Source organism: Oncorhynchus kisutch, linkage group LG15, assembly GCF_002021735.2.
Source record: "Oncorhynchus kisutch isolate 150728-3 linkage group LG15, Okis_V2, whole genome shotgun sequence".
In the NCBI taxonomy this organism is placed as follows: domain Eukaryota; kingdom Metazoa; phylum Chordata; class Actinopteri; order Salmoniformes; family Salmonidae; genus Oncorhynchus; species Oncorhynchus kisutch.
Window position 1 is genome coordinate 2,214,647 of NC_034188.2, and position 27,453 is coordinate 2,242,099.

Consider the following 27,453-nt stretch of genomic DNA (forward strand, 5'->3'; position numbering starts at 1 on the left):
TCTATCGGTAAATAGCCCACCCTTTTCACCTACCTCATCCCCATACTGTTTTTATTTATTTACTTTTCTGCTCTTTTGCACACCAATATCTCTACCTGTACATGACCATCTGATCATTTATCACTCCAGTGTTAATCTGCAAAATTGTAATTATTTGCCTACCTCCTCATGCCTTTTGCACACATTGTATATAGACCCCCCCTTTGTTTTCTACTGTGTTATTGACTTGTTAATTGTTTACTCCATGTGTAACTCTTTGTTGTATGCTCACACTGCTATGCTTTATCTTGGCCAGGTCGCAGTTGCAAATGAGAACTTGTTCTCAACTAGCCTACCTGGTTAATATAAAGGTGTTCTCAACTAGCCTACCTGGTTAAATAAAGGTGAAATAAAAAAAATAAAAAAATAAAATAAAAAACGAACACCGGTCTCATAAACAATCTCTCAAGAACAAGCCCACGTGTTAGTGAGTAGCCAGCTAATATTTAGACTTCAAGTTCAGCCAACTTGGATCAAGGTATAATTTGATAAGCTCTTGAGAATACAGCTAAAAAGGCAAAACAGTTGAATTAGAAACACGACCTCCTGTCCGTCTCCAACTGTTGGAACAGCATGCTAGCCTGTCCGTCTCCAACTGTTAGAACAGCATGCTAGCCTGTCCGTCTCCAACTGTTAGAACAGCATGCTAGCCTGTCCGTCTCAAACTGTTGGAACAGCATGCTAGCCTGTCCGTCTCCAACTGTTGGAACAGCATGCTAGCCTGTCCATCTCCAACTGTTAGAACAGCATGCTAGCCTGTCCGTCTCAAACTGTTGGAACAGCATGCTAGCCTGTCCGTCTCCAACTGTTGGAACAGCATGCTAGCCTGTCCGTCTCCAACTGTTGGAACAGCATGCTAGCCTGTCCGTCTCAAACTGTTGGAACAGCATGCTAGCCTGTCCGTCTCCAACTGTTAGAACAGCATGCTAGCCTGTCCGTCTCCAACTGTGGAGATGGAACCCCAATACTGCGGGCGACGGTGGAACCCCAATACTGCGGGCGACAAACTGACCATTTACAGAATCAATGTTGATTGATAATCTTGTTTTAGTAGAGAACTGCACGCAATTTAAGGAGTTGAGACATACAGGATTAGAAAGGTAGATTTCTCTATTACAGTAAAATAATCTCTCAGTGTGTTTCGGTCTCCATATTTATTTATTTTTTTACCTTTATTTAACTAGGCAAGTCAGTTAAGAACAAATTCTTATTTTCAATGATGGCCTAGGAACAGTGGGTTAACTGCCTGTTCAGGGGCAGAACGACAGATTTGTACCTTGTCAGCTCGGGGGTTTGAACTTGCAACCTTCCGGTTCCTAGTCCAACGCTCTAACCACTAGGCTACCCTGCCGCCCCATATGACCCATTCTGTTCCAACTAACCTCAAATGCAATTACCGAGTTGAAACCGCTGGTCAGAGGAATAAGTGATCTCTCATATTTGTTTTTGTGAGGGGCGGGGGTTGGTGTGAGGGGGAGGGGCTTGGTGCGAGGGGGAGGGGCTTGGTGCGAGGGGGAGGGGCTTGGTGCGAGGGGGAGGGGCTCGGTGCGAGTGGCAGGGGCTCTGTGTGAGTGGCAGGGGGAGGGGCTCTGTGTGAGTGGCAGGGGGAGGGGCTCAGTGTGAGTGGCAGGGGGAGGGGCTCGGTGTGAGTGGCAGGGGGAGGGGCTCGGTGAAAGTGGCAGGGGCTTGGTGAAAGTGGCAAGGGGTTGGTGAAAGTGGCAGGGGCTCGGTGAAAGTGGCAGGGGCTCGGTGAAAGTGGCAGGGGCTCGGTGAAAGTGGCAGGGGCTCGGTGAAAGTGGCAGGGGCTCGGTGAAAGTGGCAGGGGCTCGGTGAAAGTGGCAGGGGCTCGGTGAAAGTGGCAGGGGCTCGGTGAAAGTGGCAGGGGCTCGGTGAAAGTGGCAGGGGCTCGGTGAAAGTGGCAGGGGAGGGGATTTGTGTGTGTGTGTGTAAACAGAGGAGGAAACGAAGTGAGAGGTGTCACTCGCCCAAATCTGTTCAAAATCATCCCAATGTGTTTCAATGGGCGTATTTTGGTCCTAAGCTTGTCGCCTTTGGGACGACTCCCATTGTTAAGGGGACATTAGCATCTCCTCATTATATTCAGATCTCTGGTGTAAACAGGAAGGTGACGAGAGCAAAAAGACATGAGAACATGCGGACACAAACGCAAAAACTTTTTTTTTTGATTAAAAAACTATTCTTGTGATATTGGCATTTGGAATATCTCGCAAAAACATAAATTCAAATGAATCATATATCTATGGCCCTACCCTAAAGGAGCATGGTGGAGCTCAGACAGAGAGAGAGAGACAGGCAGACAGAGAGACAGACAGGCAGAGAGAGAGAGAAAGACAGGCAGACAGAGAGAGAGAGAGAAAGAGACAGAGGGAGAGACAGGCAGACAGACAGAAAGACAGGCAGAGAAGGAGAGAGAGAGACAGGCAGAGAGAGAGCGACAGGCACACAGAGAGAGAGACAGGCAGGCAGACAGAGACAATCATCCCACAATCACAGACGAGAGAGGAAAGGGCATGTGAGAAAGACTAACAGATGGAGACAGAATTTGATAGAGACAGACAGATAGATGGAAAGATATAGAGCCCGATAGGAGACAAATAGACAGGTGGAAGATAGACAGAGAGGGTGTTGCAGGTGTATCTACCCTGCAGAGGAGCACATGGAGCATCGGGTGCTCAAACACTGAGTGGCGCTGGAAGTGGTTGACCTGCTGTCCACAGGCGGTGCAGTCTATCCTCTCCTGCAAAGTGGTATCTGGATATAAACAGAGGAAGGCCGAGAGACAAACATGTTTAGTTTACATCCAATATCAATCCCAAACTGAATGATTTCATTAAACTGGCAGCGGGTCTGGATATTAGGCTGTAGGAAGACACATTCCTGGTCAAAACCTTTTATTTAACGATGGGAGGATTCAAACCGTTTATCTGACTATTCCCTATATAGTGCACTACTATAGACCAGAGCCCTATGGCACCCTATTCCCTATATAGTGCACTACTTTAGACCAGGGCCCTATGGCACCCTATTCCCTATATAGTGCACTACTTTAGACCAGGGCCCTATGGCACCCTATTCCCTATATAGTGCACTACTTTAGACCAGAGCCCTATTCCCTATATAGTGCACTACTTTAGACCAGGGCCCTATGGCACCCTATTCCCTATATAGTGCACTACTTTAGACCAGAGCCCTATTCCCTATATAGTGCACTACTTTAGACCAGAGCCCTATGGCACCCTATTCCCTATATTGTGCACTACTTTAGACCAGTGCCCTATTCCCTATATAGTGCACTACTTTAGACCAGAGCCCTATGGCACCCTATTCCCTATATAGTGCACTACTTTAGACCAGAGCCCTATTCCCTATATAGTGCACTACTTTAGACCAGAGCCCTATTCCCTATGTAGTGCACTACTTTAGACCAGAGCCCTATTCCCTATATAGTGCACTACTTTAGACCAGAGCCCTATGGCACCCTATTCCCTATATAGTGCACTACTTTAGACCAGAGCCCTATTCCCTATATAGTGCACTACTTTAGACCAGAGCCCAATTCCCTATATAGTGCACTACTTTAGACCAGAGCCCTATGGCACCCTATTCCCTATATAGTGCACTACTTTAGACCAGAGCCCTATTCCCTATGTAGTGCACTACTTTAGACCAGAGCCCTATTCCCTATATAGTGCACTACTTTAGACCAGAGCCCTATTCCCTATGTAGTGCACTACTTTAGACCAGAGCCCTATGGCACCCTATTCCCTATATAGTGCACTACTTTAGACCAGAGCCCTATGGCACCCTATTCCCTATATAGTGCACTACTTTAGACCAGAGCCCTATTCCCTATATTCTTTTTATTTATCTGTTATTTTACCAGGTAAGTTGACTGAGAACACGTTCTCATTTGCAGCAACGACCTGGGGAATAGTTACAGGGGAGAGGAGGGAGATTAATAAGCCAATTGTAAACTGGGGATTATTAGGTGACCGTGATGGTTCAAAATATAATCAAACAGTAGGTCTTTATATGACTATCCACTTGTTAGTAGTAGTGAGATATACACAGTGAGGAGACCAACCTGTGTTTTTGACTGAGGGGTCCCCCCCTGTGTCTGTGTGGTGTGTATTTTGGGTATGCTAAACCAGTTTTATAGTAGGTGAAATGTATAAATTGAGTATGATTTAAAAATTCCATTTAAGGACAAAGTAGGTCAGATTTTAGACATGGCCTATGTGTGAGAGACAAACCGGTCTTTTTCCTTGAGAGGTCCAGCTTCATGGCTCCTCTGCTCTCCTTGTTGTCAGTCCCAGGCCGTAACACCAACATGCCTGAAGTAGAGGACAAGCACTTAATGTGCATCCCAAATGGCACCCTATTCCCTATATAGTGCACTACTTTAGACCAGAGCCCTATGGCTCCCTATATAGTGCACTACTTTAGACCAGAGCCCTATGGAACCCTATTCCCTATATAGTGCACTACTTTAGACCAGGGCCCTATGGCACCCTATTCCCTATATAGTGCACTACTTTAGACCAGAGCCCTATTCCCTATATAGTGCACTACTTTAGATCAGAGCCCTATGGCACCCTATTCCCTATATAGTGCACTACTTTAGACCAGAGCCCTATTCCCTATATAGTGCACTACTTTAGACCAGGGCCCTATGGCACCCTATTCCCTATATAGTGCACTACTTTAGACCAGAGCCCTATTCCCTATATAGTGCACTACTTTAGACCAGAGCCCTATGGCACCCTATTCCCTATATTGTGCACTACTTTAGACCAGAGCCCTATTCCCTATATAGTGCACTACTTTAGACCAGAGCCCTATGGCACCCTATTCCCTATATAGTGCACTACTTTAGACCAGAGCACTATAGAACCCTATTCCCTATATAGTGCACTACTTTAGACCAGAGCCCTATGGCACCCTATTCCCTATATAGTGCACTACTTTAGACCAGAGCCCTATGGCTCCCTATATAGTGCACTACTTTAGACCAGAGCCCTATGGCACCCTATTCCCTATATAGTGCACTACTTTAGACCAGAGCCCTATGGCACCCTATTCCCTATATAGTGCACTACTTTAGACCAGAGCCCTATGGCACCCTATTCCCTATATAGTGCACTACTTTAGACCAGAGCCCTATTCCCTATATAGTGCACTACTTTAGACCAGAGCCCTATAGAACCCTATTCCCTATATAGTGCACTACTTTAGACCAGAGTCCTATGGCTCCCTATTCCCTATATAGTGCACCACTTTAGACCAGAGCCCTATTCCCTATATAGTGCACTACTTTAGACCAGAGTCCTACGGCTCCCTATTCCCTATATAGTGCACTACTTTAGACCAGAGCCCTAATCCCTATATACTGCACTACTTTAGACCAGAGCCCTATTCCCTATATAGTGCACTACTTTAGACCAGAGCACTATTCCCTATATAGTGCACTACTTTAGACCAGAGCCCTATTCCCTATATAGTCTTTTTTAAAACATATATGAACAACAGTATTATCGACCTTGAACATCAACTCAGAATAGACCAACAACAACAACAGTATTATCTACCTTGAACATCAACTCAGAATAGACCAACAACAGTATTATCTACCTTGAACATCAACTCAGAATAGACCAACAACAGTATTATCTACCTTGAACATCACCTCAGAATAGACCAACAACAACAGTATTATCTACCTTGAACATCAACTCAGAATAGACTAGAAATGCACCTTCTGGCTCCACAATGATATGAAGAGGCATTAAAACATGTGCTGGCCCCAGGTCGTGGTAGACCTTACCATCTGAGGGGTTGTCAGAGGCGCCATCTTCCTGTCCACTCTCGTCCGAGGTGTCAGACTCATTCCCTCCGGTGTGCTTGGCTGTAACAGCAGGCTTCCTCTTGGTGTGAGAAGAGGAGGGTCTCTCAGTCTCTGCTGAGCTCCCAGGCTGAGGAGTAAACAAGAGTCAACATCAGTCTAATGAAAAACCTCAGAATAGACCCTGAGTGATCGTCCTGTTATCTGCTACAGAAGCTACAGTCCAGCTGTGTCCCAAATGGCACCCTATCTAGTGCACTACGTTAAACCAGCTCTGGTAAGACATTCATCAAGTTCACAGGTGGATACATCTGTAAAAGTGAGCAGGTAAATAGACAATCTGATGTTGACCTACCTCCTCCTCCTCCTCCTCCTCCATCTGGTCTGTAATCGGAAGTTGACCTACTTCCTGTTCCATCATTTGGTCTGTAGATTCAGCTGAGGTTCTACTCATTTAACCTGCCAACAACAAGAAATCCCACTATTAGGTGGGAAATTAGACCATTTAAAAGGACGGGGGAGATGAAGAGCGGACTAAATTACCAGGTTAGAGGCTCTTTCCTTTTTGTAAGTAAAAGCAAAACAGCCTGATCTGAATCAAGATCTAGGGCTTTGTCCCAAATGACACCCTGTTCCCTATGGCCCTGGTCAAATGTAGTGCACTATTTAGGGAATAGGGTGCGAATTCAGATGCAACACTAGATATAATGTTGGCTGTTAGAAACTAAGTTCACTAACATCAAGGCTAGAATCTAAATTATAACTACTGTTAACTGTATTCAGCAGAGCCGCACCAACGGAGCAGCACCGCAGCACCAACGGAGCAGCACCGCAGCACCAACGGAGCAGCACCGCAGCACCAACGGAGCAGCACCAACGGAGCAGCCCAGCAGCACCAACGGAGCAGCCCAGCAGCACTAACGGAGCAGCCCAGCAGCACTAACGGAGCAGCCCAGCAGCACCAACGGAGCAGCCCAGCAGCACTAACGGAGCAGCACTAACGGAGCAGCCCAGCAGCACCAACGGAGCAGCCCAGCAGCACTAACGGAGCAGCACTAATGGAGCAGCCCAGCAGCACTAATGGAGCAGCCCAGCAGCACTAATGGAGCAGCCCAGCAGCACTAACGGAGCAGCCCAGCAGCACTAACGGAGCAGCCCAGCAGCACTAACGGAGCAGCCCAGCAGCACTAATGGAGCAGCACTAATGGAGCAGCCCAGCAGCACTAACGGAGCAGCCCAGCAGCACTAATGGAGCAGCACTAATGGAGCAGCCCAGCAGCACTAATGGAGCAGCCCAGCAGCACCAATGGAGCAGCCCAGCAGCACCAATGGAGCAGCCCAGCAGCACCAATGGAGCAGCCCAGCAGCACTAATGGAGCAGCACCAATCTGCTAACAGTGTATGTGACAACTAAATGAGATTTGATTTAGACTAACAGTGAAATGCTGACTGACGGCCCTTCCTAACCTGACTATATACACAGAGTACCAGTACTGAGTCAATGAGTAACCTGACTATATACACAGAGTACCAGTACTGAGTCAATGAGTAACCTGACTATATACACAGAGTACCAGTACTGAGTCAATGAGTAACCTGACTATACACAGAGTACCAGTACTGAGTCAATGAGTAACCTGACTATACACAGAGTACCAGTACTGAGTCAATGAGTAACCTGACTATTTACACAGAGTACCAGTACTGAGTCAATGAGTAACCTGACTATATACACAGAGTACCAGTACTGAGTCAATGAGTAACCTGACTATTTACACAGGGTACCAGTACTGAGTCAATGAGTAACCTGACTATTTACACAGAGTACCAGTACTGAGTCAATGAGTAACCTGACTATATACACAGAGTACCAGTACTGAGTCAATGAGTAACCTGACTATATACACAGAGTACCAGTACTGAGTCAATGAGTAACCTGACTATATACACAGAGTACCAGTACTGAGTCAATGAGTAACCTGACTATATACACAGAGTACCAGTACTGAGTCAATGAGTAACCTGACTATATACACAGAGTACCAGTACTGAGTCAATGAGTAACCTGACTATATACACAGAGTACCAGTACTGAGTCAATGAGTAACCTGACTATATATACAGGGTACCAGTACTGAGTCAATGAGTAACCTGACTATATACACAGAGTACCAGTACTGAGTCAATGAGTAAACTGACTATATACAGAGTACCAGTACTGAGTCAATGAGTAACCTGACTATATACACAGAGTACCAGTACTGAGTCAATGAGTAACCTGACTGTATACACAGAGTACCAGTACTGAGTCAATGAGTAACCTGACTATATACACAGAGTACCAGTACTGAGTCAATGAGTAACCTGACTATATACACAGAGTACCAGTACTGAGTCAATGAGTAACCTGACTATATACACAGAGTACCAGTACTGAGTCAATGAGTAACCTGACTATATATACAGAGTACCAGTACTGAGTCAATGAGTAACCTGACTGTATACACAGAGTACCAGTACTGAGTCAATGAGTAACCTGACTATATACACAGAGTACCAGTACTGAGTCAATGAGTAACCTGACTATATACACAGAGTACCAGTACTGAGTCAATGAGTAACCTGACTATATACACAGGGTACCAGTACTGAGTCAATGAGTAACCTGACTATATATACAGAGTACCAGTACTGAGTCAATGAGTAACCTGACTATATACACAGAGTACCAGTACTGAGTCAATGAGTAACCTGACTATATACACAGAGTACCAGTACTGAGTCAATGAGTAACCTGACTATATACACAGAGTACCAGTACTGAGTCAATGAGTAACCTGACTATATACACAGAGTACCAGTACTGAGTCAATGAGTAACCTGACTATATACACAGAGTACCAGTACTGAGTCAATGAGTAACCTGACTATATATACAGGGTACTAGTACTGAGTCAATGAGTAACCTGACTATATACACAGAGTACCAGTACTGAGTCAATGAGTAACCTGACTATATACACAGAGTACCAGTACTGAGTCAATGAGTAACCTGACTATATACACAGAGTACCAGTACTGAGTCAATGAGTAACCTGACTATATATACAGAGTACCAGTACTGAGTCAATGAGTAACCTGACTATATATACAGAGTACCAGTACTGAGTCAATGAGTAACCTGACTATATACACAGAGTACCAGTACTGAGTCAATGAGTAACCTGACTATATACACAGAGTACCAGTACTGAGTCAATGAGTAACCTGACTATATACACAGAGTACCAGTACTGAGTCAATGAGTAACCTGACTATATACACAGGGTACCAGTACTGAGTCAATGAGTAACCTGACTATATATACAGAGTACCAGTACTGAGTCAATGAGTAACCTGACTATATACACAGAGTACCAGTACTGAGTCAATGAGTAACCTGACTATATACACAGAGTACCAGTACTGAGTCAATGAGTAACCTGACTATATACACAGAGTACCAGTACTGAGTCAATGAGTAACCTGACTATATACACAGAGTACCAGTACTGAGTCAATGAGTAACCTGACTATATACACAGAGTACCAGTACTGAGTCAATGAGTAACCTGACTATATATACAGGGTACTAGTACTGAGTCAATGAGTAACCTGACTATATACACAGAGTACCAGTACTGAGTCAATGAGTAACCTGACTATATACACAGAGTACCAGTACTGAGTCAATGAGTAACCTGACTATATACACAGAGTACCAGTACTGAGTCAATGAGTAACCTGACTATATATACAGAGTACCAGTACTGAGTCAATGAGTAACCTGACTATATACACAGAGTACCAGTACTGAGTCAATGAGTAACCTGACTATATACACAGAGTACCAGTACTGAGTCAATGAGTAACCTGACTATATACACAGAGTACCAGTACTGAGTCAATGACTAACCTGACTATATACACAGAGTACCAGTACTGAGTCAATGAGTAACCTGACTATATACACAGAGTACCAGTACTGAGTCAATGAGTAACCTGACTATATACACAGAGTACCAGTACTGAGTCAATGAGTAACCTGACTATATATACAGAGTACCAGTACTGAGTCAATGAGTAACCTGACTATATACACAGAGTACCAGTACTGAGTCAATGAGTAACCTGACTATATACACAGAGTACCAGTACTGAGTCAATGAGTAACCTGACTATATACACAGAGTACCAGTACTGAGTCAATGACTAACCTGACTATATCCACAGAGTACCAGTACTGAGTCAATGAGTAACCTGACTATATATACAGAGTACCAGTACTGAGTCAATGAGTAACCTGACTATATACACAGAGTACCAGTACTGAGTCAATGACTAACCTGACTATATACACAGAGTACCAGTACTGAGTCAATGAGTAACCTGACTATATACACAGAGTACCAGTACTGAGTCAATGAGTAACCTGACTATATATACAGAGTACCAGTACTGAGTCAATGAGTAACCTGACTATATACACAGAGTACCAGTACTGAGTCAATGAGTAACTTGACTATATACGCAGAGTACCAGTACTGAGTCAATGAGTAACCTGACTATATACACAGAGTACCAGTACTGAGTCAATGAGTAACCTGACTATATACGCAGAGTACCAGTACTGAGTCAATGAGTAACCTGACTATATACACAGAGTACCAGTACTGAGTCAATGAGTAACCTGACTATATACACAGAGTACCAGTACTGAGTCAATGAGTAACCTGACTATATACAGAGTACCAGTACTGAGTCAATGACTAACCTGACTATATCCACAGAGTACCAGTACTGAGTCAATGAGTAACCTGACTATATATACAGAGTACCAGTACTGAGTCAATGAGTAACCTGACTATATACACAGAGTACCAGTACTGAGTCAATGACTAACCTGACTATATACACAGAGTACCAGTACTGAGTCAATGAGTAACCTGACTATATACACAGAGTACCAGTACTGAGTCAATGAGTAACCTGACTATATACACAGAGTACCAGTACTGAGTCAATGAGTAACCTGACTATATACACAGAGTACCAGTACTGAGTCAATGAGTAACCTGACTATATACAGAGTACCAGTACTGAGTCAATGAGTAACCTGACTATATACACAGAGTACCAGTACTGAGTCAATGAGTAACCTGACTATATACGCAGAGTACCAGTACTGAGTCAATGAGTAACCTGACTATATACACAGAGTACCAGTACTGAGTCAATGAGTAACCTGACTATATACACAGAGTACCAGTACTGAGTCAATGAGTAACCTGACTATATACAGAGTACCAGTACTGAGTCAATGACTAACCTGACTATATCCACAGAGTACCAGTACTGAGTCAATGAGTAACCTGACTATATATACAGAGTACCAGTACTGAGTCAATGAGTAACCTGACTATATACACAGAGTACCAGTACTGAGTCAATGAGTAACCTGACTATATATACAGGGTACCAGTACTGAGTCAATGAGTAACCTGACTATATACACAGAGTACCAGTACTGAGTCAATGAGTAACCTGACTATATATACAGGGTACCAGTACTGAGTCAATGAGTAACCTGACTATATACACAGAGTACCAGTACTGAGTCAATGAGTAAACTGACTATATACAGAGTACCAGTACTGAGTCAATGAGTAACCTGACTATATACACAGAGTACCAGTACTGAGTCAATGAGTAACCTGACTGTATACACAGAGTACCAGTACTGAGTCAATGAGTAACCTGACTATATACACAGAGTACCAGTACTGAGTCAATGAGTAACCTGACTATATACACAGAGTACCAGTACTGAGTCAATGAGTAACCTGACTATATACACAGAGTACCAGTACTGAGTCAATGAGTAACCTGACTATATATACAGAGTACCAGTACTGAGTCAATGAGTAACCTGACTGTATACACAGAGTACCAGTACTGAGTCAATGAGTAACCTGACTATATACACAGAGTACCAGTACTGAGTCAATGAGTAACCTGACTATATACACAGAGTACCAGTACTGAGTCAATGAGTAACCTGACTATATACACAGGGTACCAGTACTGAGTCAATGAGTAACCTGACTATATATACAGAGTACCAGTACTGAGTCAATGAGTAACCTGACTATATACACAGAGTACCAGTACTGAGTCAATGAGTAACCTGACTATATACACAGAGTACCAGTACTGAGTCAATGAGTAACCTGACTATATACACAGAGTACCAGTACTGAGTCAATGAGTAACCTGACTATATACACAGAGTACCAGTACTGAGTCAATGAGTAACCTGACTATATACACAGAGTACCAGTACTGAGTCAATGAGTAACCTGACTATATATACAGGGTACTAGTACTGAGTCAATGAGTAACCTGACTATATACACAGAGTACCAGTACTGAGTCAATGAGTAACCTGACTATATACACAGAGTACCAGTACTGAGTCAATGAGTAACCTGACTATATACACAGAGTACCAGTACTGAGTCAATGAGTAACCTGACTATATATACAGAGTACCAGTACTGAGTCAATGAGTAACCTGACTATATATACAGAGTACCAGTACTGAGTCAATGAGTAACCTGACTATATACACAGAGTACCAGTACTGAGTCAATGAGTAACCTGACTATATACACAGAGTACCAGTACTGAGTCAATGAGTAACCTGACTATATACACAGAGTACCAGTACTGAGTCAATGAGTAACCTGACTATATACACAGGGTACCAGTACTGAGTCAATGAGTAACCTGACTATATATACAGAGTACCAGTACTGAGTCAATGAGTAACCTGACTATATACACAGAGTACCAGTACTGAGTCAATGAGTAACCTGACTATATACACAGAGTACCAGTACTGAGTCAATGAGTAACCTGACTATATACACAGAGTACCAGTACTGAGTCAATGAGTAACCTGACTATATACACAGAGTACCAGTACTGAGTCAATGAGTAACCTGACTATATACACAGAGTACCAGTACTGAGTCAATGAGTAACCTGACTATATATACAGGGTACTAGTACTGAGTCAATGAGTAACCTGACTATATACACAGAGTACCAGTACTGAGTCAATGAGTAACCTGACTATATACACAGAGTACCAGTACTGAGTCAATGAGTAACCTGACTATATACACAGAGTACCAGTACTGAGTCAATGAGTAACCTGACTATATATACAGAGTACCAGTACTGAGTCAATGAGTAACCTGACTATATACACAGAGTACCAGTACTGAGTCAATGAGTAACCTGACTATATACACAGAGTACCAGTACTGAGTCAATGAGTAACCTGACTATATACACAGAGTACCAGTACTGAGTCAATGACTAACCTGACTATATACACAGAGTACCAGTACTGAGTCAATGAGTAACCTGACTATATACACAGAGTACCAGTACTGAGTCAATGAGTAACCTGACTATATACACAGAGTACCAGTACTGAGTCAATGAGTAACCTGACTATATATACAGAGTACCAGTACTGAGTCAATGAGTAACCTGACTATATACACAGAGTACCAGTACTGAGTCAATGAGTAACCTGACTATATACACAGAGTACCAGTACTGAGTCAATGAGTAACCTGACTATATACACAGAGTACCAGTACTGAGTCAATGACTAACCTGACTATATCCACAGAGTACCAGTACTGAGTCAATGAGTAACCTGACTATATATACAGAGTACCAGTACTGAGTCAATGAGTAACCTGACTATATACACAGAGTACCAGTACTGAGTCAATGACTAACCTGACTATATACACAGAGTACCAGTACTGAGTCAATGAGTAACCTGACTATATACACAGAGTACCAGTACTGAGTCAATGAGTAACCTGACTATATATACAGAGTACCAGTACTGAGTCAATGAGTAACCTGACTATATACACAGAGTACCAGTACTGAGTCAATGAGTAACTTGACTATATACGCAGAGTACCAGTACTGAGTCAATGAGTAACCTGACTATATACACAGAGTACCAGTACTGAGTCAATGAGTAACCTGACTATATACGCAGAGTACCAGTACTGAGTCAATGAGTAACCTGACTATATACACAGAGTACCAGTACTGAGTCAATGAGTAACCTGACTATATACACAGAGTACCAGTACTGAGTCAATGAGTAACCTGACTATATACAGAGTACCAGTACTGAGTCAATGACTAACCTGACTATATCCACAGAGTACCAGTACTGAGTCAATGAGTAACCTGACTATATATACAGAGTACCAGTACTGAGTCAATGAGTAACCTGACTATATACACAGAGTACCAGTACTGAGTCATGACTAACCTGACTATATACACAGAGTACCAGTACTGAGTCAATGAGTAACCTGACTATATACACAGAGTACCAGTACTGAGTCAATGAGTAACCTGACTATATACACAGAGTACCAGTACTGAGTCAATGAGTAACCTGACTATATACACAGAGTACCAGTACTGAGTCAATGAGTAACCTGACTATATACAGAGTACCAGTACTGAGTCAATGAGTAACCTGACTATATACACAGAGTACCAGTACTGAGTCAATGAGTAACCTGACTATATACGCAGAGTACCAGTACTGAGTCAATGAGTAACCTGACTATATACACAGAGTACCAGTACTGAGTCAATGAGTAACCTGACTATATACACAGAGTACCAGTACTGAGTCAATGAGTAACCTGACTATATACAGAGTACCAGTACTGAGTCAATGACTAACCTGACTATATCCACAGAGTACCAGTACTGAGTCAATGAGTAACCTGACTATATATACAGAGTACCAGTACTGAGTCAATGAGTAACCTGACTATATACACAGAGTACCAGTACTGAGTCAATGACTAACCTGACTATATACACAGAGTACCAGTACTGAGTCAATGAGTAACCTGACTATATACACAGAGTACCAGTACTGAGTCAATGAGTAACCTGACTATATATACAGAGTACCAGTACTGAGTCAATGAGTAACCTGACTATATATACAGAGTACCAGTACTGAGTCAATGAGTAACCTGACTATATACACAGAGTACCAGTACTGAGTCAATGAGTAACCTGACTATATACGCAGAGTACCAGTACTGAGTCAATGAGTAACCTGACTATATACACAGAGTACCAGTACTGAGTCAATGAGTAACCTGACTATATACGCAGAGTACCAGTACTGAGTCAATGAGTAACCTGACTATATACACAGAGTACCAGTACTGAGTCAATGAGTAACCTGACTATATACACAGAGTACCAGTACTGAGTCAATGAGTAACCTGACTATATACAGAGTACCAGTACTGAGTCAATGACTAACCTGACTATATCCACAGAGTACCAGTACTGAGTCAATGAGTAACCTGACTATATATACAGAGTACCAGTACTGAGTCAATGAGTAACCTGACTATATACACAGAGTACCAGTACTGAGTCAATGACTAACCTGACTATATACACAGAGTACCAGTACTGAGTCAATGAGTAACCTGACTATATACACAGAGTACCAGTACTGAGTCAATGAGTAACCTGACTATATATACAGAGTACCAGTACTGAGTCAATGAGTAACCTGACTATATACACAGAGTACCAGTACTGAGTCAATGAGTAACCTGACTATATACACAGAGTACCAGTACTGAGTCAATGACTAACCTGACTATATACACAGAGTACCAGTACTGAGTCAATGACTAACCTGACTATATACACAGAGTACCAGTGCTGAGTCAATGAGTAACCTGACTATATACACAGAGTACCAGTACTGAGTCAATGAGTAACCTGACTATATATACAGAGTACCAGTACTGAGTCAATGAGTAACCTGACTATATACACAGAGTACCAGTACTGAGTCAATGAGTAACCTGACTATATACACAGAGTACCAGTACTGAGTCAATGACTAACCTGACTATATCCACAGAGTACCAGTACTGAGTCAATGAGTAACCTGACTATATACACAGAGTACCAGTACTGAGTCAATGAGTAACCTGACTATATATACAGAGTACCAGTACTGAGTCAATGAGTAACCTGACTATATACACAGAGTACCAGTACTGAGTCAATGAGTAACCTGACTATATACGCAGAGTACCAGTACTGAGTCAATGAGTAACCTGACTATATACACAGAGTACCAGTACTGAGTCAATGAGTAACCTGACTATATACGCAGAGTACCAGTACTGAGTCAATGAGTAACCTGACTATATACACAGAGTACCAGTACTGAGTCAATGAGTAACCTGACTATATACACAGAGTACCAGTACTGAGTCAATGAGTAACCTGACTATATACAGAGTACCAGTACTGAGTCAATGAGTAACCTGACTATATACAGAGTACCAGTACTGAGTCAATGAGTAACCTGACTATATACAGAGTACCAGTACTGAGTCAATGACTAACCTGACTATATACACAGAGTACCAGTACTGAGTCAATGAGTAACCTGACTATATACAGAGTACCAGTACTGAGTCAATGAGTAACCTGACTATATACAGAGTACCAGTACTGAGTCAATGACTAACCTGACTATATACACAGAGTACCAGCACTGAGTCAATGAGTAACCTGACTATATACACAGAGTACCAGTACTGAGTCAATGAGTAACCTGACTATATACACAGGGTACCAGTACTGAGTCAATGAGTAACCTGACTATATACACAGAGTACCAGTACTGAGTCAATGTGCTGGAGTACGAGGTAATAACATGGCTATATTCAAGGCGGCAGGTACCCTAGTGATCACAGCCGGTTGTGATACAGCCTGGAATCGAACATGGGTCTGTAGTGACGCCTCTAGCGCTGCGATGCAGTGCCTTATATGCTGACCATGCGACGCGAGTAGTGCAAAATATATTTACACATTCTTGTTATTCAATCATTGCACCCACACTACTCGTGCGCGTCATTTGAGTGTCTGCGTAGTTGGGCGCTAAAATAGAACTTCTTTCCATTTCTAATGATTGACATGCTGCAAATCCCGCCTCTCCCATCTCCTCATTGGTTTTTAGGAGCATTGAAAAATGAACTGAGGTCCACAGTCCAATTGGTGGTGGTAAAGCACCTTCAAGTTGGTTGCCAACTGCCATATAAAGGTCAAAGAAGAAGAAGCCTGATGGAGGAGAGATGACTAGAAACAAACTTGGTTTACCCTTTTATGGGAGGATTCATTTGTCGGAGTAGAGGACCTTGTGTAAAATAACAACCCAATGTTTATATCCCAGGACAAATTAGCTAGCTAGCTACATTTCCATAAATGTTTAATGCTTTTCGACCTGTCCCCAAATTAATATAGTTGGTTCAGAGCTCGTTTTCATGTTTTAACCTGCATGTCCTGATCTCCTCTGGTGTGGGAGGACAACCTCAACATGCGGACGGTGTCTCGGGCGGATGATGTCTCATGCGGAAGCGCATGTTAGACCGCTGCACCACTCAGGATCCCAAAACATAAGAATAAAGTGACTGATGAACAGTAGCTATTTGAGCTAAAAATGCAGTTACAACAGCTCGCTGTAAAGCGAAAAGGACGAATGAACTAACATGGACCTTGTCTGCTACAATTAATGCTTTCTGACATGAACAGAGTACAAAAATCAGGCAAACCGGAAGAACAACATACTACAAAAACCGGGCATCTTCCCATCAAAGGCGAACTAACTAACTGGAGTGTCTGTGCACTAAGTCAACCCGACTCTTATCAAAACAACCTTTTATTTGTCAAATGGGCCGAATTACAACATGCTGACTTACAAACCCTTAACCAACAATGCCGTTTTAAGAAAATATGAGTTAAGAAAATATCTACTAAATATCTACTAAATAAATCACCTAAAAAAAGCGAAACAACAAGAACCAGGCGATATACAAGGTGTACCGGTATCGAGTCCATGTGGGGGGTGCAGGTTAGTCGAGGTAAACAAACATTCATTATCTGATTTCACCTTTATTTAATCAGGTTGGCCAGTTGAGAACAAATTCTCATTTACAACTGGGACCTGGTCAAGATAAAGCAAAGCAGTGAGACACACATGGAATAAACATAGTCAATAACACAATAGAAAAGTGTGATCAAACTGTATATATAAAAATCCAACATCTCTGCAGTATGTCCACATTTCAGACATCAGATTCCCGGACAACCCTGCAATACCGTTTCAATGGTCCAGAGCATTCAGAGACATGCAACGAAATGCATCAGTTTATCTCCCCTCGCCAGATATGTCAGATCCCACATTAGTTAGCATGCTAGGTAGCTAGCTTATACATTCCGAGCCAAAACACAGGTGGAAATCGACCAAAACCCGCTGACATGTTTTGTTTTACAACCTTTTACATTTTCAACAAAAAAATACTAACTTAGTAATAGTGGTTGAGTTAGCTAGCTAGGTTATAAATCCTACGTTATAACAGCAGTAGCCGTTTTCGTAGTGTAGCTAGCTCCGTTGGTACCGTGGGAAACCGAGCCGGTTCCGCTGCATAACACCGGTACATCGCTAACGAGCCCAGAGCATCAATGCAAAGATGCTAACGTTAGGCACTGCTTTGAGGAAAAGACAATACCTACTGTACTCTTTTGTCATTTATTGAATGACTGAGACACGTGTAGTTCTTGGCACGTCGTCCCGGAGATGTAAAACAGATAATTCTCAGTAATTTGTCATTTTAGAAAAATGTTAGAATATTGAAGCAAACCTCCTTTTTTTCAGTGGAGACAAAGCAAAGGCGCCATTTTACCGGATGGTTTGAGACGCACTAAAATGGCGCATCTAGCCCAAATCCTATCTGTTGTCCTATTGGTTGTTGAGTCAGGAAATTATGGCTTTCTGATTGGCCAAATCGTTTTGAGCGTTTCCATAGGCTTAGTGTGAATCGTATTCTCTCAATCTACTGGCGACTTTTTTTTGTGACCCACCTCTTTGCTCTGGTTTTTATTTTAGATTATTTTATTATATGACCATGCTGGTCATTTATGAACATTTGAACATCTTGGCCATGTTCTGTTATAATCTCCACCCGGCACAGCCAGAAGAGGACTGGCCACCCCACATAGCCTGGTTCCTCTCTAGGTTTCTTCCTAGGTTTTGGCCTTTCTAGGGAGTTTTTCCTAGCCACCGTGCTTCTACACCTGCATTGCTTGCTGTTTGGGGTTTTAGGCTGGGTTTCTGTTCAGCACTTTGAGATATCAGCTGATGTACAAAGGGCTATATAAATACATTTGATTTGATTAATTCACACGTTCCACAATGGAAATGCCACATGGAAATGACACTGTTTTCTCTGATAATCTGAGCCTCCCATAGAGGCAGGCTGCATTCTGGTCTGTCTTGAATTCTAAACTCTATTGCTTAGTAAACTCTATTGTGCTAGACTCTAAACTTTAGTCAATTGCGCTGCCAAACATATTCCCCACTCAGAGCCTGTCCTGTCCCCTCAGGTAGGCCAGCATATTCCCCACTCAGAGCCTGTCCTGTCCCCTCAGGTAGGTCAACATATTCCCCACTCAGAGCCTGTCCTGTCCCCTCAGGTAGGCCTACGTATTCCCCACTCAGAGCCTGTCCTGTCCCCTCAGGTAGGCTAAACATATTCCCCACTCAGAGCCTGTCCTGTCCCCTCAGGTAGGTCTACGTTTTCCTCACTCAGAGCCTGTCCTGTCCCCTCAGGTAGGCCTACGTATTCCCCACTCAGAGCCTGTCCTGTCCCCTCAGGTAGGCCTATGTATTCCTCACTCAGAGCCTGTCCTGTCCCCTCAGGTAGGCCAAACATATTCCTCACTCAGAGCCTGTCCTGTCCCCTCAGGTAGGTCTACGTATTCCTCACTCAGAGCCTGTCCTGTCCCCTCAGGTAGGCCTACGTATTCCTCACTCAGAGCCTGTCCTGTTCCCTCAGGTAGGCTAAACATATTCCTCACTCAGAGCCTGTCCTGTCCCCTCAGGTAGGCCTACAAAAAGTATGTTATAAAACCAGGACACACTGTTGAGAGGGATGCTTGGAAAGCCTAAAAACCTACACTGGACTAGCAACCAACCACACTGAGCTCAATAAAATTGCATTGAGTTTGCAGAGAGTCTGAACTATTTTTGTTTCCGGGTCTGGCTATTCTGGCTTCCAGGTTAAGCGAGCAGTGTGTCAAGAACCAGTGTGGCTTGGCGGGGTCGTGTTTTCGGAGGACGCATAGTTTTCGGCCGACACATAGTTTTCGGCCTTCGACCTCTCCAGAGTTGGTACGGGAGTTTCAGCGATGGGACTGTAACTTCCAATTGAATATCACGAAATTGGGGAGAAAAAAGGGGCAAAACGGACCATTTTTTTAATAAAAACAATAAACAAGATGGAGGGAAATAACAAATATATAAAATGAGTCTGGACTTCAGTACGGAGTTGTGTAAACTGTTATCACAAGGTGAAGCTGATTTGGTTATATAGGAAGCAGGTGTTGGCAGGGTATTAAAACGAATATCAGTCAACAAAGTCATTGGCCCAGATAACATCAACAACCATGTTCTGAGAAATCCTGTCGGTGTGTTCAGTGAGCTGTCGCTCACTGAGGGAGAACACTGTACCAGCTCAGTGGGAATCACCCATCGTATTCCCAGTGCCCAATCAGAGCCGCCCTCAGTTATTACAGCCCTGTTGCATTAACACCTGGCATAATGAATAGTTTGTGTGCCTAATTCTCTCCCACATGTAATGGTTATTATTTTCTTCTCTCTCACTGTGAGCCATCATTACAGAGGAGTGTGCTGTGGTGAACATTTATCTTGAATAAACCTGTCTGAAGATATCTTGGACTTGTTCTTGCCGGCACCTATATCTCTACTAGTGGCACCTATATATCTACTAGTGTTCTATCCACAGGCACCTATATCTCTACTAGTGTTCTATCCACTGGCACCTATATCTCTACTAGTGTTCTATCCACTGGCACCTATATCTCTACTAGTGTTCTATCCACTGGCACCTATATCTCTACTAGTGTTCTATCCACAGGCACCTATATCTCTACTAGTGTTCTATCCACAGGCACCTATATCTCTACTAGTGTTCTATCCACTGGCACCTATATCTCTACTAGTGTTCTATCCACAGGCACCTATATCTCTACTAGTGTTCTATCCACTGGCACCTATATCTCTACTAGTGTTCTATCCACTGGCACCTATATCTCTACTAGTGTTCTATCCACTGGCACCTATATCTCTACTAGTGTTCTATCCACTGGCACCTATATCTCTACTAGTGGCACCTATATCTCTACTAGTGTTCTATCCACTGGAACCTATCTCTCTACTAGTGTTCTATCCACTGGAACCTATATCTCTACTAGTGTTCTATCCACTGGCACCTATATATCTACTAGTGTTCTATCCACTGGCACCTATATATCTACTAGTGTTCTATCCACTGGCACCTATATCTCTACTAGTGTTCTATCCACTGGCACCTATATCTCTACTAGTGTTCTATCCACAGGCACCTATATCTCTACTAGTGTTCTATCCACTGGCACCTATATCTCTACTCGTGTTCTATCCACTGGCACCTATATCTCTACTAGTGTTCTATCCACTGGCATCTATATCTCTACTAGTGTTCTATCCACTGGCACCTATATCTCTACTAGTGTTCTATCCACTGGCACCTATATCTCTACTAGTGTTCTATCCACTGGCACCTATATATCTACTAGTTTTCTATCCACTGGAACCTATATCTCTACTAGTGTTCTATCCACAGGCACCTATATATCTACTAGTGTTCTATCCACTGGCACCTATCTCTCTACTAGTGTTCTATCCACAGGCACCTATATATCTACTAGTGTTCTATCCACAGGCACCTATATATCTACTAGTGTTCTATCCACTGGCACCTATATCTCTACTAGTGTTCTATCCACTGGCACCTATATATCTACTAGTGTTCTATCCACTGGCACCTATATCTCTACTAGTGTTCTATCCACAGGCACCTATATATCTACTAGTGTTCTATCCACTGGCACCTATATATCTCTACTAGTGTTCTATCCACTGGCACCTATATCTCTACTAGTGTTCTATCCACTGGCACCTATATATCTCTACTAGTGTTCTATCCACTGGCACCTATATCTCTACTAGTGGCACCTATATCTCTACTAGTTTTCTATCCACTGGCACCTATATCTCTACTAGTGTTCTATCCACTGGCACCTATATCTCTACTAGTGTTCTATCCACTGGCACCTATATATCTACTAGTGTTCTATCCACTGGCACCTATATCTCTACTCGTGTTCTATCCACTGGCACCTATATCTCTACTAGTGGCACCTATATCTCTACTAGTGTTCTATCCACTGGCACCTATATATCTACTAGTGTTCTATCCACTGGCACCTATATCTCTACTAGTGTTCTATCCACTGGCACCTATATCTCTACTAGTGTTCTATCCACTGGCACCTATATCTCTACTAGTGGCACCTATATCTCTACTAGTGGCACCTATATCTCTACTAGTGTTCTATCCACTGGCACCTATATCTCTACTAGTGGCACCTATATCTCTACTAGTGTTCTATCCACTGGCACCTATATCTCTACTAGTGTTCTATCCACTGGCACCTATATATCTACTAGTGTTCTATCCACAGGCACCTATATCTCTACTAGTGTTCTATCCACTGGCACCTATATCTCTACTAGTGTTCTATCCACTGGCACCTATATATCTACTAGTGTTCTATCCACTGGCACCTATATCTCTCTACTAGTGTTCTATCCACTGGCACCTATATCTCTACTAGTGTTCTATCCACTGGCACCTATATCTCTACTAGTGTTCTATCCACTGGCACCTATATCTCTACTAGTGTTCTGTCCACTGGCACCTATATCTCTACTAGTGTTCTGTCCACTGGCACCTATATCTCTACTAGTGTTCTATCCACTGGCACCTATATCTATCTACTAGTGTTCTATCCACAGGCACCTATATCTCTACTAGTGTTCGATCCACTGGCACCTATATCTCTCTACTAGTGTTCTATCCACTGGCACCTATATCTCTCTACTAGTGTTCTATCCACTGGCACCTACATCTCTCTACTAGTGTTCTGTCCACTGGCACCTACATCTCTCTACTAGTGTTCTGTCCACTGGCACCTATATCTCTACTAGTGTTCTATCCACTGGCACCTATATCTCTACTAGTGTTCTATCCACTGGCACCTATATCTCTACTAGTGTTCTATCCACAGGCACCTATATCTCTACTCGTGTTCTATCCACAGGCACCTATATCTCTACTAGTGTTCTATCCACTGGCACCTATATCTCTACTAGTGTTCTATCCACTGGCACCTATATCTCTACTAGTGTTCTATCCACTGGCACCTATATATCTACTAGTGTTCTTTATGATCCTCCGCGATCAGCCTTTGGCTTTTTCCCCAATAATAATTAGATGGATGCTTATATTCATCCTATTTCACACATGTACCCGTGTGTATTATAAGCATGTGTGAATTGGAAATGCGTTTCCCGTTGACACCCTTGGAGGCCTCTAAGACCCTCAAGAACTTCTAGTAGATGCACCATTGAGAGCAACCTCCGGGCTCTCCAGAGGGTGGTCCGGTCAACCCAATGCATCATCGGAGGCAAGAAGATCATCAAGAACCTCAGCCACTCGAGCCACGGGGCCCAGTACCCTGCCCTGAACATAGTCCCTGTTAGTCATAGTCACATCCACCGGGCATGTGCTGACCAACTGTCAGATGTCTTCACTGACATTTTCAACCTCTCCTTGTCTGAGTCTGTAATACCAACATTTTTCATGCAGACCACCATAGTGCCTGTGCCCAAGAACACTAAGGTAACCTGCCTAAGTGATTACAAACCCGTAGCACTCACATTGGTAACCATGAAGTACTTTGAAAGGCTGGTAATGGCTCACATTAGCACCATTATCCCAGAAACACTAAACCCACTCCAATCTGCATAGCGCTCCAACAGATCCACAGATGACTCAATCTCAATCGCACTCCACACTGCCCTTTCCCACCTGGACAAAAGGAACACCTATGTGAGAATGCTATTCATTGACTACAGCTCAGTGTTCAACACTATAGTGCCCTCAAAGCTCATCACTAAGCTAAGGACCCTGGCACATTTACTCTGTACCGGCCCCCTGTATATAACCTCGTTATTGTTATGTAATTCTTATAGTTTTTAGAAAAGTCTGTAATGTAATCAAATGTGGGAAAAGTCAAGGGGTCTGAAAACCTTTCAGCAATATACATATATACATTTGCATTCGGAAGTTTACATACACTTAGGTTGGAGTCATTAAAACCTGTTTTTCAACCACTCCACAAATTTCTTGTTAACAAACTATAGTTTTGGCAAGTCGGTAAGGACATCTACTTTGTGCATGACACATTTTTTCCAACAATTGTTGACAGACAGATTATTTCACTTATAATTCACTGTATCACAATTCCAGTGGGTCAGAAGTTTGCATACACTAAGTTGACTGTGCCTTTAAACAGCTTGGAAAATTCCAGAAAATGTCATGGCTTTAGAAGCTTCTGATAGGCTAATATACATCATTTGTGTCAATTGGAGGTGTACCTGTGGATGTATTTCAAGGCCTACCTTCAAACTCAGTGCCTCTTTGCTTGACATCATGGGAAAATTCAAAGAAATCTTCCAAGACCTCAGAAAAAAACATTGTAGACCTCCACAAGTCTGGTTCATCCTTGGGAGCAATTTCCAAACGCCTGAAGGTACCACGTTCATCTGTACAAATAATAGTACGCAAGTATAAACACCATGGGACCACGCAGCCATCATACCGCTCAGGAAGGAGACGCCTTCTGTCTCCTAGAGATGAATGTGCGTTGGTGCGAAAGGTGCAAATCAATGCCAGAACAACGGCAAAGGACCTTGTGAAGATGCAGGAGGACACAGGTACAAAAGTATCTATATCCACAGTAAAACGAGTCAAATATCGACATAACATGAAAGGCCGCTCAAGGAGGAAGAAGCCACTGCTCCAAAACCGCCTTAAAAAAAGCCAGACTATGGTTTGCAACTGCACATGGGGACAAAGATCGTACTTTTTTGGAGAAATGTCCTCTGGTCTGATGAAACAAAAATAGAACTGTTTGGCCATAATGAGGCTTGCAAGCCGAAGAACACCATCCCAACCGTGAAGCACGGGGGTGGCAGCATCATGTTGTGGGGGTTCTTTGCTGCAGGAGGGACTGATGCACTTCACAAAATAGATGGCATCATGAGGATAAAAAATTATGTGGATATATTGAAGCAACATCTCAAGACATCAGTCAGGAAGTTAAAGCTTGGTCGCAAATGGGTCTTCCAAATGGACAATGACTCCAAGCATACTTCCAAAGTTGTGGCAAAATGGCTTAAGGACAACAAAGTCAAGGTATTGGAGTGGCCATCACAAAGCCCTGACCTCAATCCTATAGAACATTTGTGGGCAGAACTGATATATATATATATATATATATATACAGCTGAAGTCGGAAGTTTACATACACCTTATATATATGTATATATTCATATTCCGGACCATTTTCTTTTTACTTTTTTTGACCGTGTGTGTATTGTTTTGCAAGGTATTATTACTGCGCTGTTGGGTTTAGAAACACAAGCATCTCTGCCAATCTCTGTATGAGATCATTATCAACGGTGATCTTGAAGCAGTTTAGGTTAAGTGCCTTGCTCACGGGGCACATCGGCTGATTTTTCACCTTGTCGGCTCGGGGATTCAAACGAGTGACTTTTCTGTTACGAGCCCAACACTCTAGTCTAACCGCTAGGCTAAATGCCTATAACCAGGCTTTTTTATTTATTTAAAAATGGTTATTTTACCTTTATTTTACTAGGCAAGTCAGTGGGTTAACTGCCTGTTCAGGGGCAGAACGACAGATTCCCCCTTGGTGGGGAAAAATGCCAAACTGATCACAGATGAGCGTCTGTCTTGGGCTCGTGGCAGCTTCCTTCACGCCCCATGTGGGCGGAGTCACACCTGTAAAGTAAGCGGGAACCAATCATATACTCCGGAGGCGTGGTCGTCAGAACTCAGACATTTTGTGTGACTACGAGATGCGTGAAGATTGCACTGACCTGAGATTGTAGTATCGTTGTGCTTCTACACCTGCATTGCTTGCTGTTTGGGGTTTTAGGCTGGGTTTCTGTACAGCACTTTGAGATATCAGCTGATGTACGAAGGGCTATATAAATAAATTTGATTTGATTTGATTTGTTAGCAGGGACGTCGCTAGGCCTATTTGCCCCCTCCCCCTACTCATAAATCAGTATATCAGTCAATATATTTTTTTTCCGTCAACCGTTCCATCGCATCTTAAACTTTTTACCTGACCGGCACTAGGACCTGGGGGAGGCTGCTGCTGCTGAGGCTGCTGCTGCTGAGGCTGATGCACATGCTACCGACTGTTAGACTTTCTTCAGTGAAGATGGCTGACAAAAATAATAATATTTTTTAAACTTTATTAACAACAAATCAATACAGGAAGTACATGTGGGAACACAAGTATATATAAATAATATACAAAGGACAATTGGGCTAGGGGGCGGGGCTGGGGGCGGGGATAGGGGGCGGGGATAGGGGCGGGGATAGGGGCGGGGATAGGGGGCGGGGATAGGGGGCGGGGATAGGGGGCGGGGATAGGGGGTACAATATCACATTACATCAGGACCTTAAGGGACATACATAGAATTATAAGTGTAACAGCTTTTTTGTTAGTAGAGTATTTAATTGTCTTAAAATACAGTTCAATTTCTTTTTGTAAGACAATGTGTTGTTTTGTTTGTAAATTTACATTTGTGAATATGACATTTGGCCAAAAGAATAATGAAATTAATTACATATAAATGTTTCAGCTTATTTCTATCGTAGGTAAAGAATCCAAGCAGTACATCTCTCCAAAATAGTGTAAGATCTTCATAAATGTGTTCAATTATAAATCTACTGATGTCTTGCCACAGTTTTCTTACATGAACACAATGCCAAAAAAGAAGCAACACCGTTTCTAGGTGGTCATTACAAAAGGTTATTTTACTGGAATACCATAATATGAAGGTGTCACACAATCTTTGACAGAGTTCACATTTATTAATGTTAAGATATAGACCAGACGCTTTGGAAAAGCATTGTATCACATTGATCGATATGGGAATTTGGTTAGCGTCTTTCAGAAAAAGTATCGTCAGCTGGCTTATAATAATTTCTTTACCAGCTGTGGAAATACCTTTTTACAGAACTATTATTTATTTAAAGAATTTGTAAGAAGTTGGGTGATTTAATAGGACAACCTTGCCAAATTCCTCTCTTTCCTCACATAAAAAATACTAGGATGGA

The 27,453-nt window shown here is 42.8% G+C and overlaps 1 protein-coding gene across 7 annotated transcripts in view; it reads right to left on the reverse strand.

Moving 5' to 3' along the window:
- The window catches only part of LOC109886797 (transcriptional regulator ATRX-like), a 122,846-nt gene extending 104,015 nt beyond the window's left edge, over window positions 1-18,831 (reverse strand). Inside the window, exons 1-5 of one of the 7 annotated variants that reach the window (XM_031789470.1) lie at window positions 18,754-18,831; window positions 6,258-6,361; window positions 5,885-6,032; window positions 4,314-4,394; window positions 2,702-2,811 (exon numbers count right to left, since the gene is read on the reverse strand). In XM_031789470.1, the coding sequence (XP_031645330.1) occupies window positions 2,702-2,811; window positions 4,314-4,394; window positions 5,885-6,032; window positions 6,258-6,356 (438 nt within the window). In that variant the 5' untranslated portion in view covers window positions 6,357-6,361; window positions 18,754-18,831. Of the gene's footprint in view, window positions 1-2,701; window positions 2,812-4,313; window positions 4,395-5,884; window positions 6,033-6,257; window positions 6,362-18,621 lie in introns of all 7 variants that reach the window. The other 6 variants (XM_031789473.1, XM_031789468.1, XM_031789471.1 and 3 more) reach the window with 6 other exon arrangements.
- Between the last annotated feature and the right edge of the window lie 8,622 nt (window positions 18,832-27,453).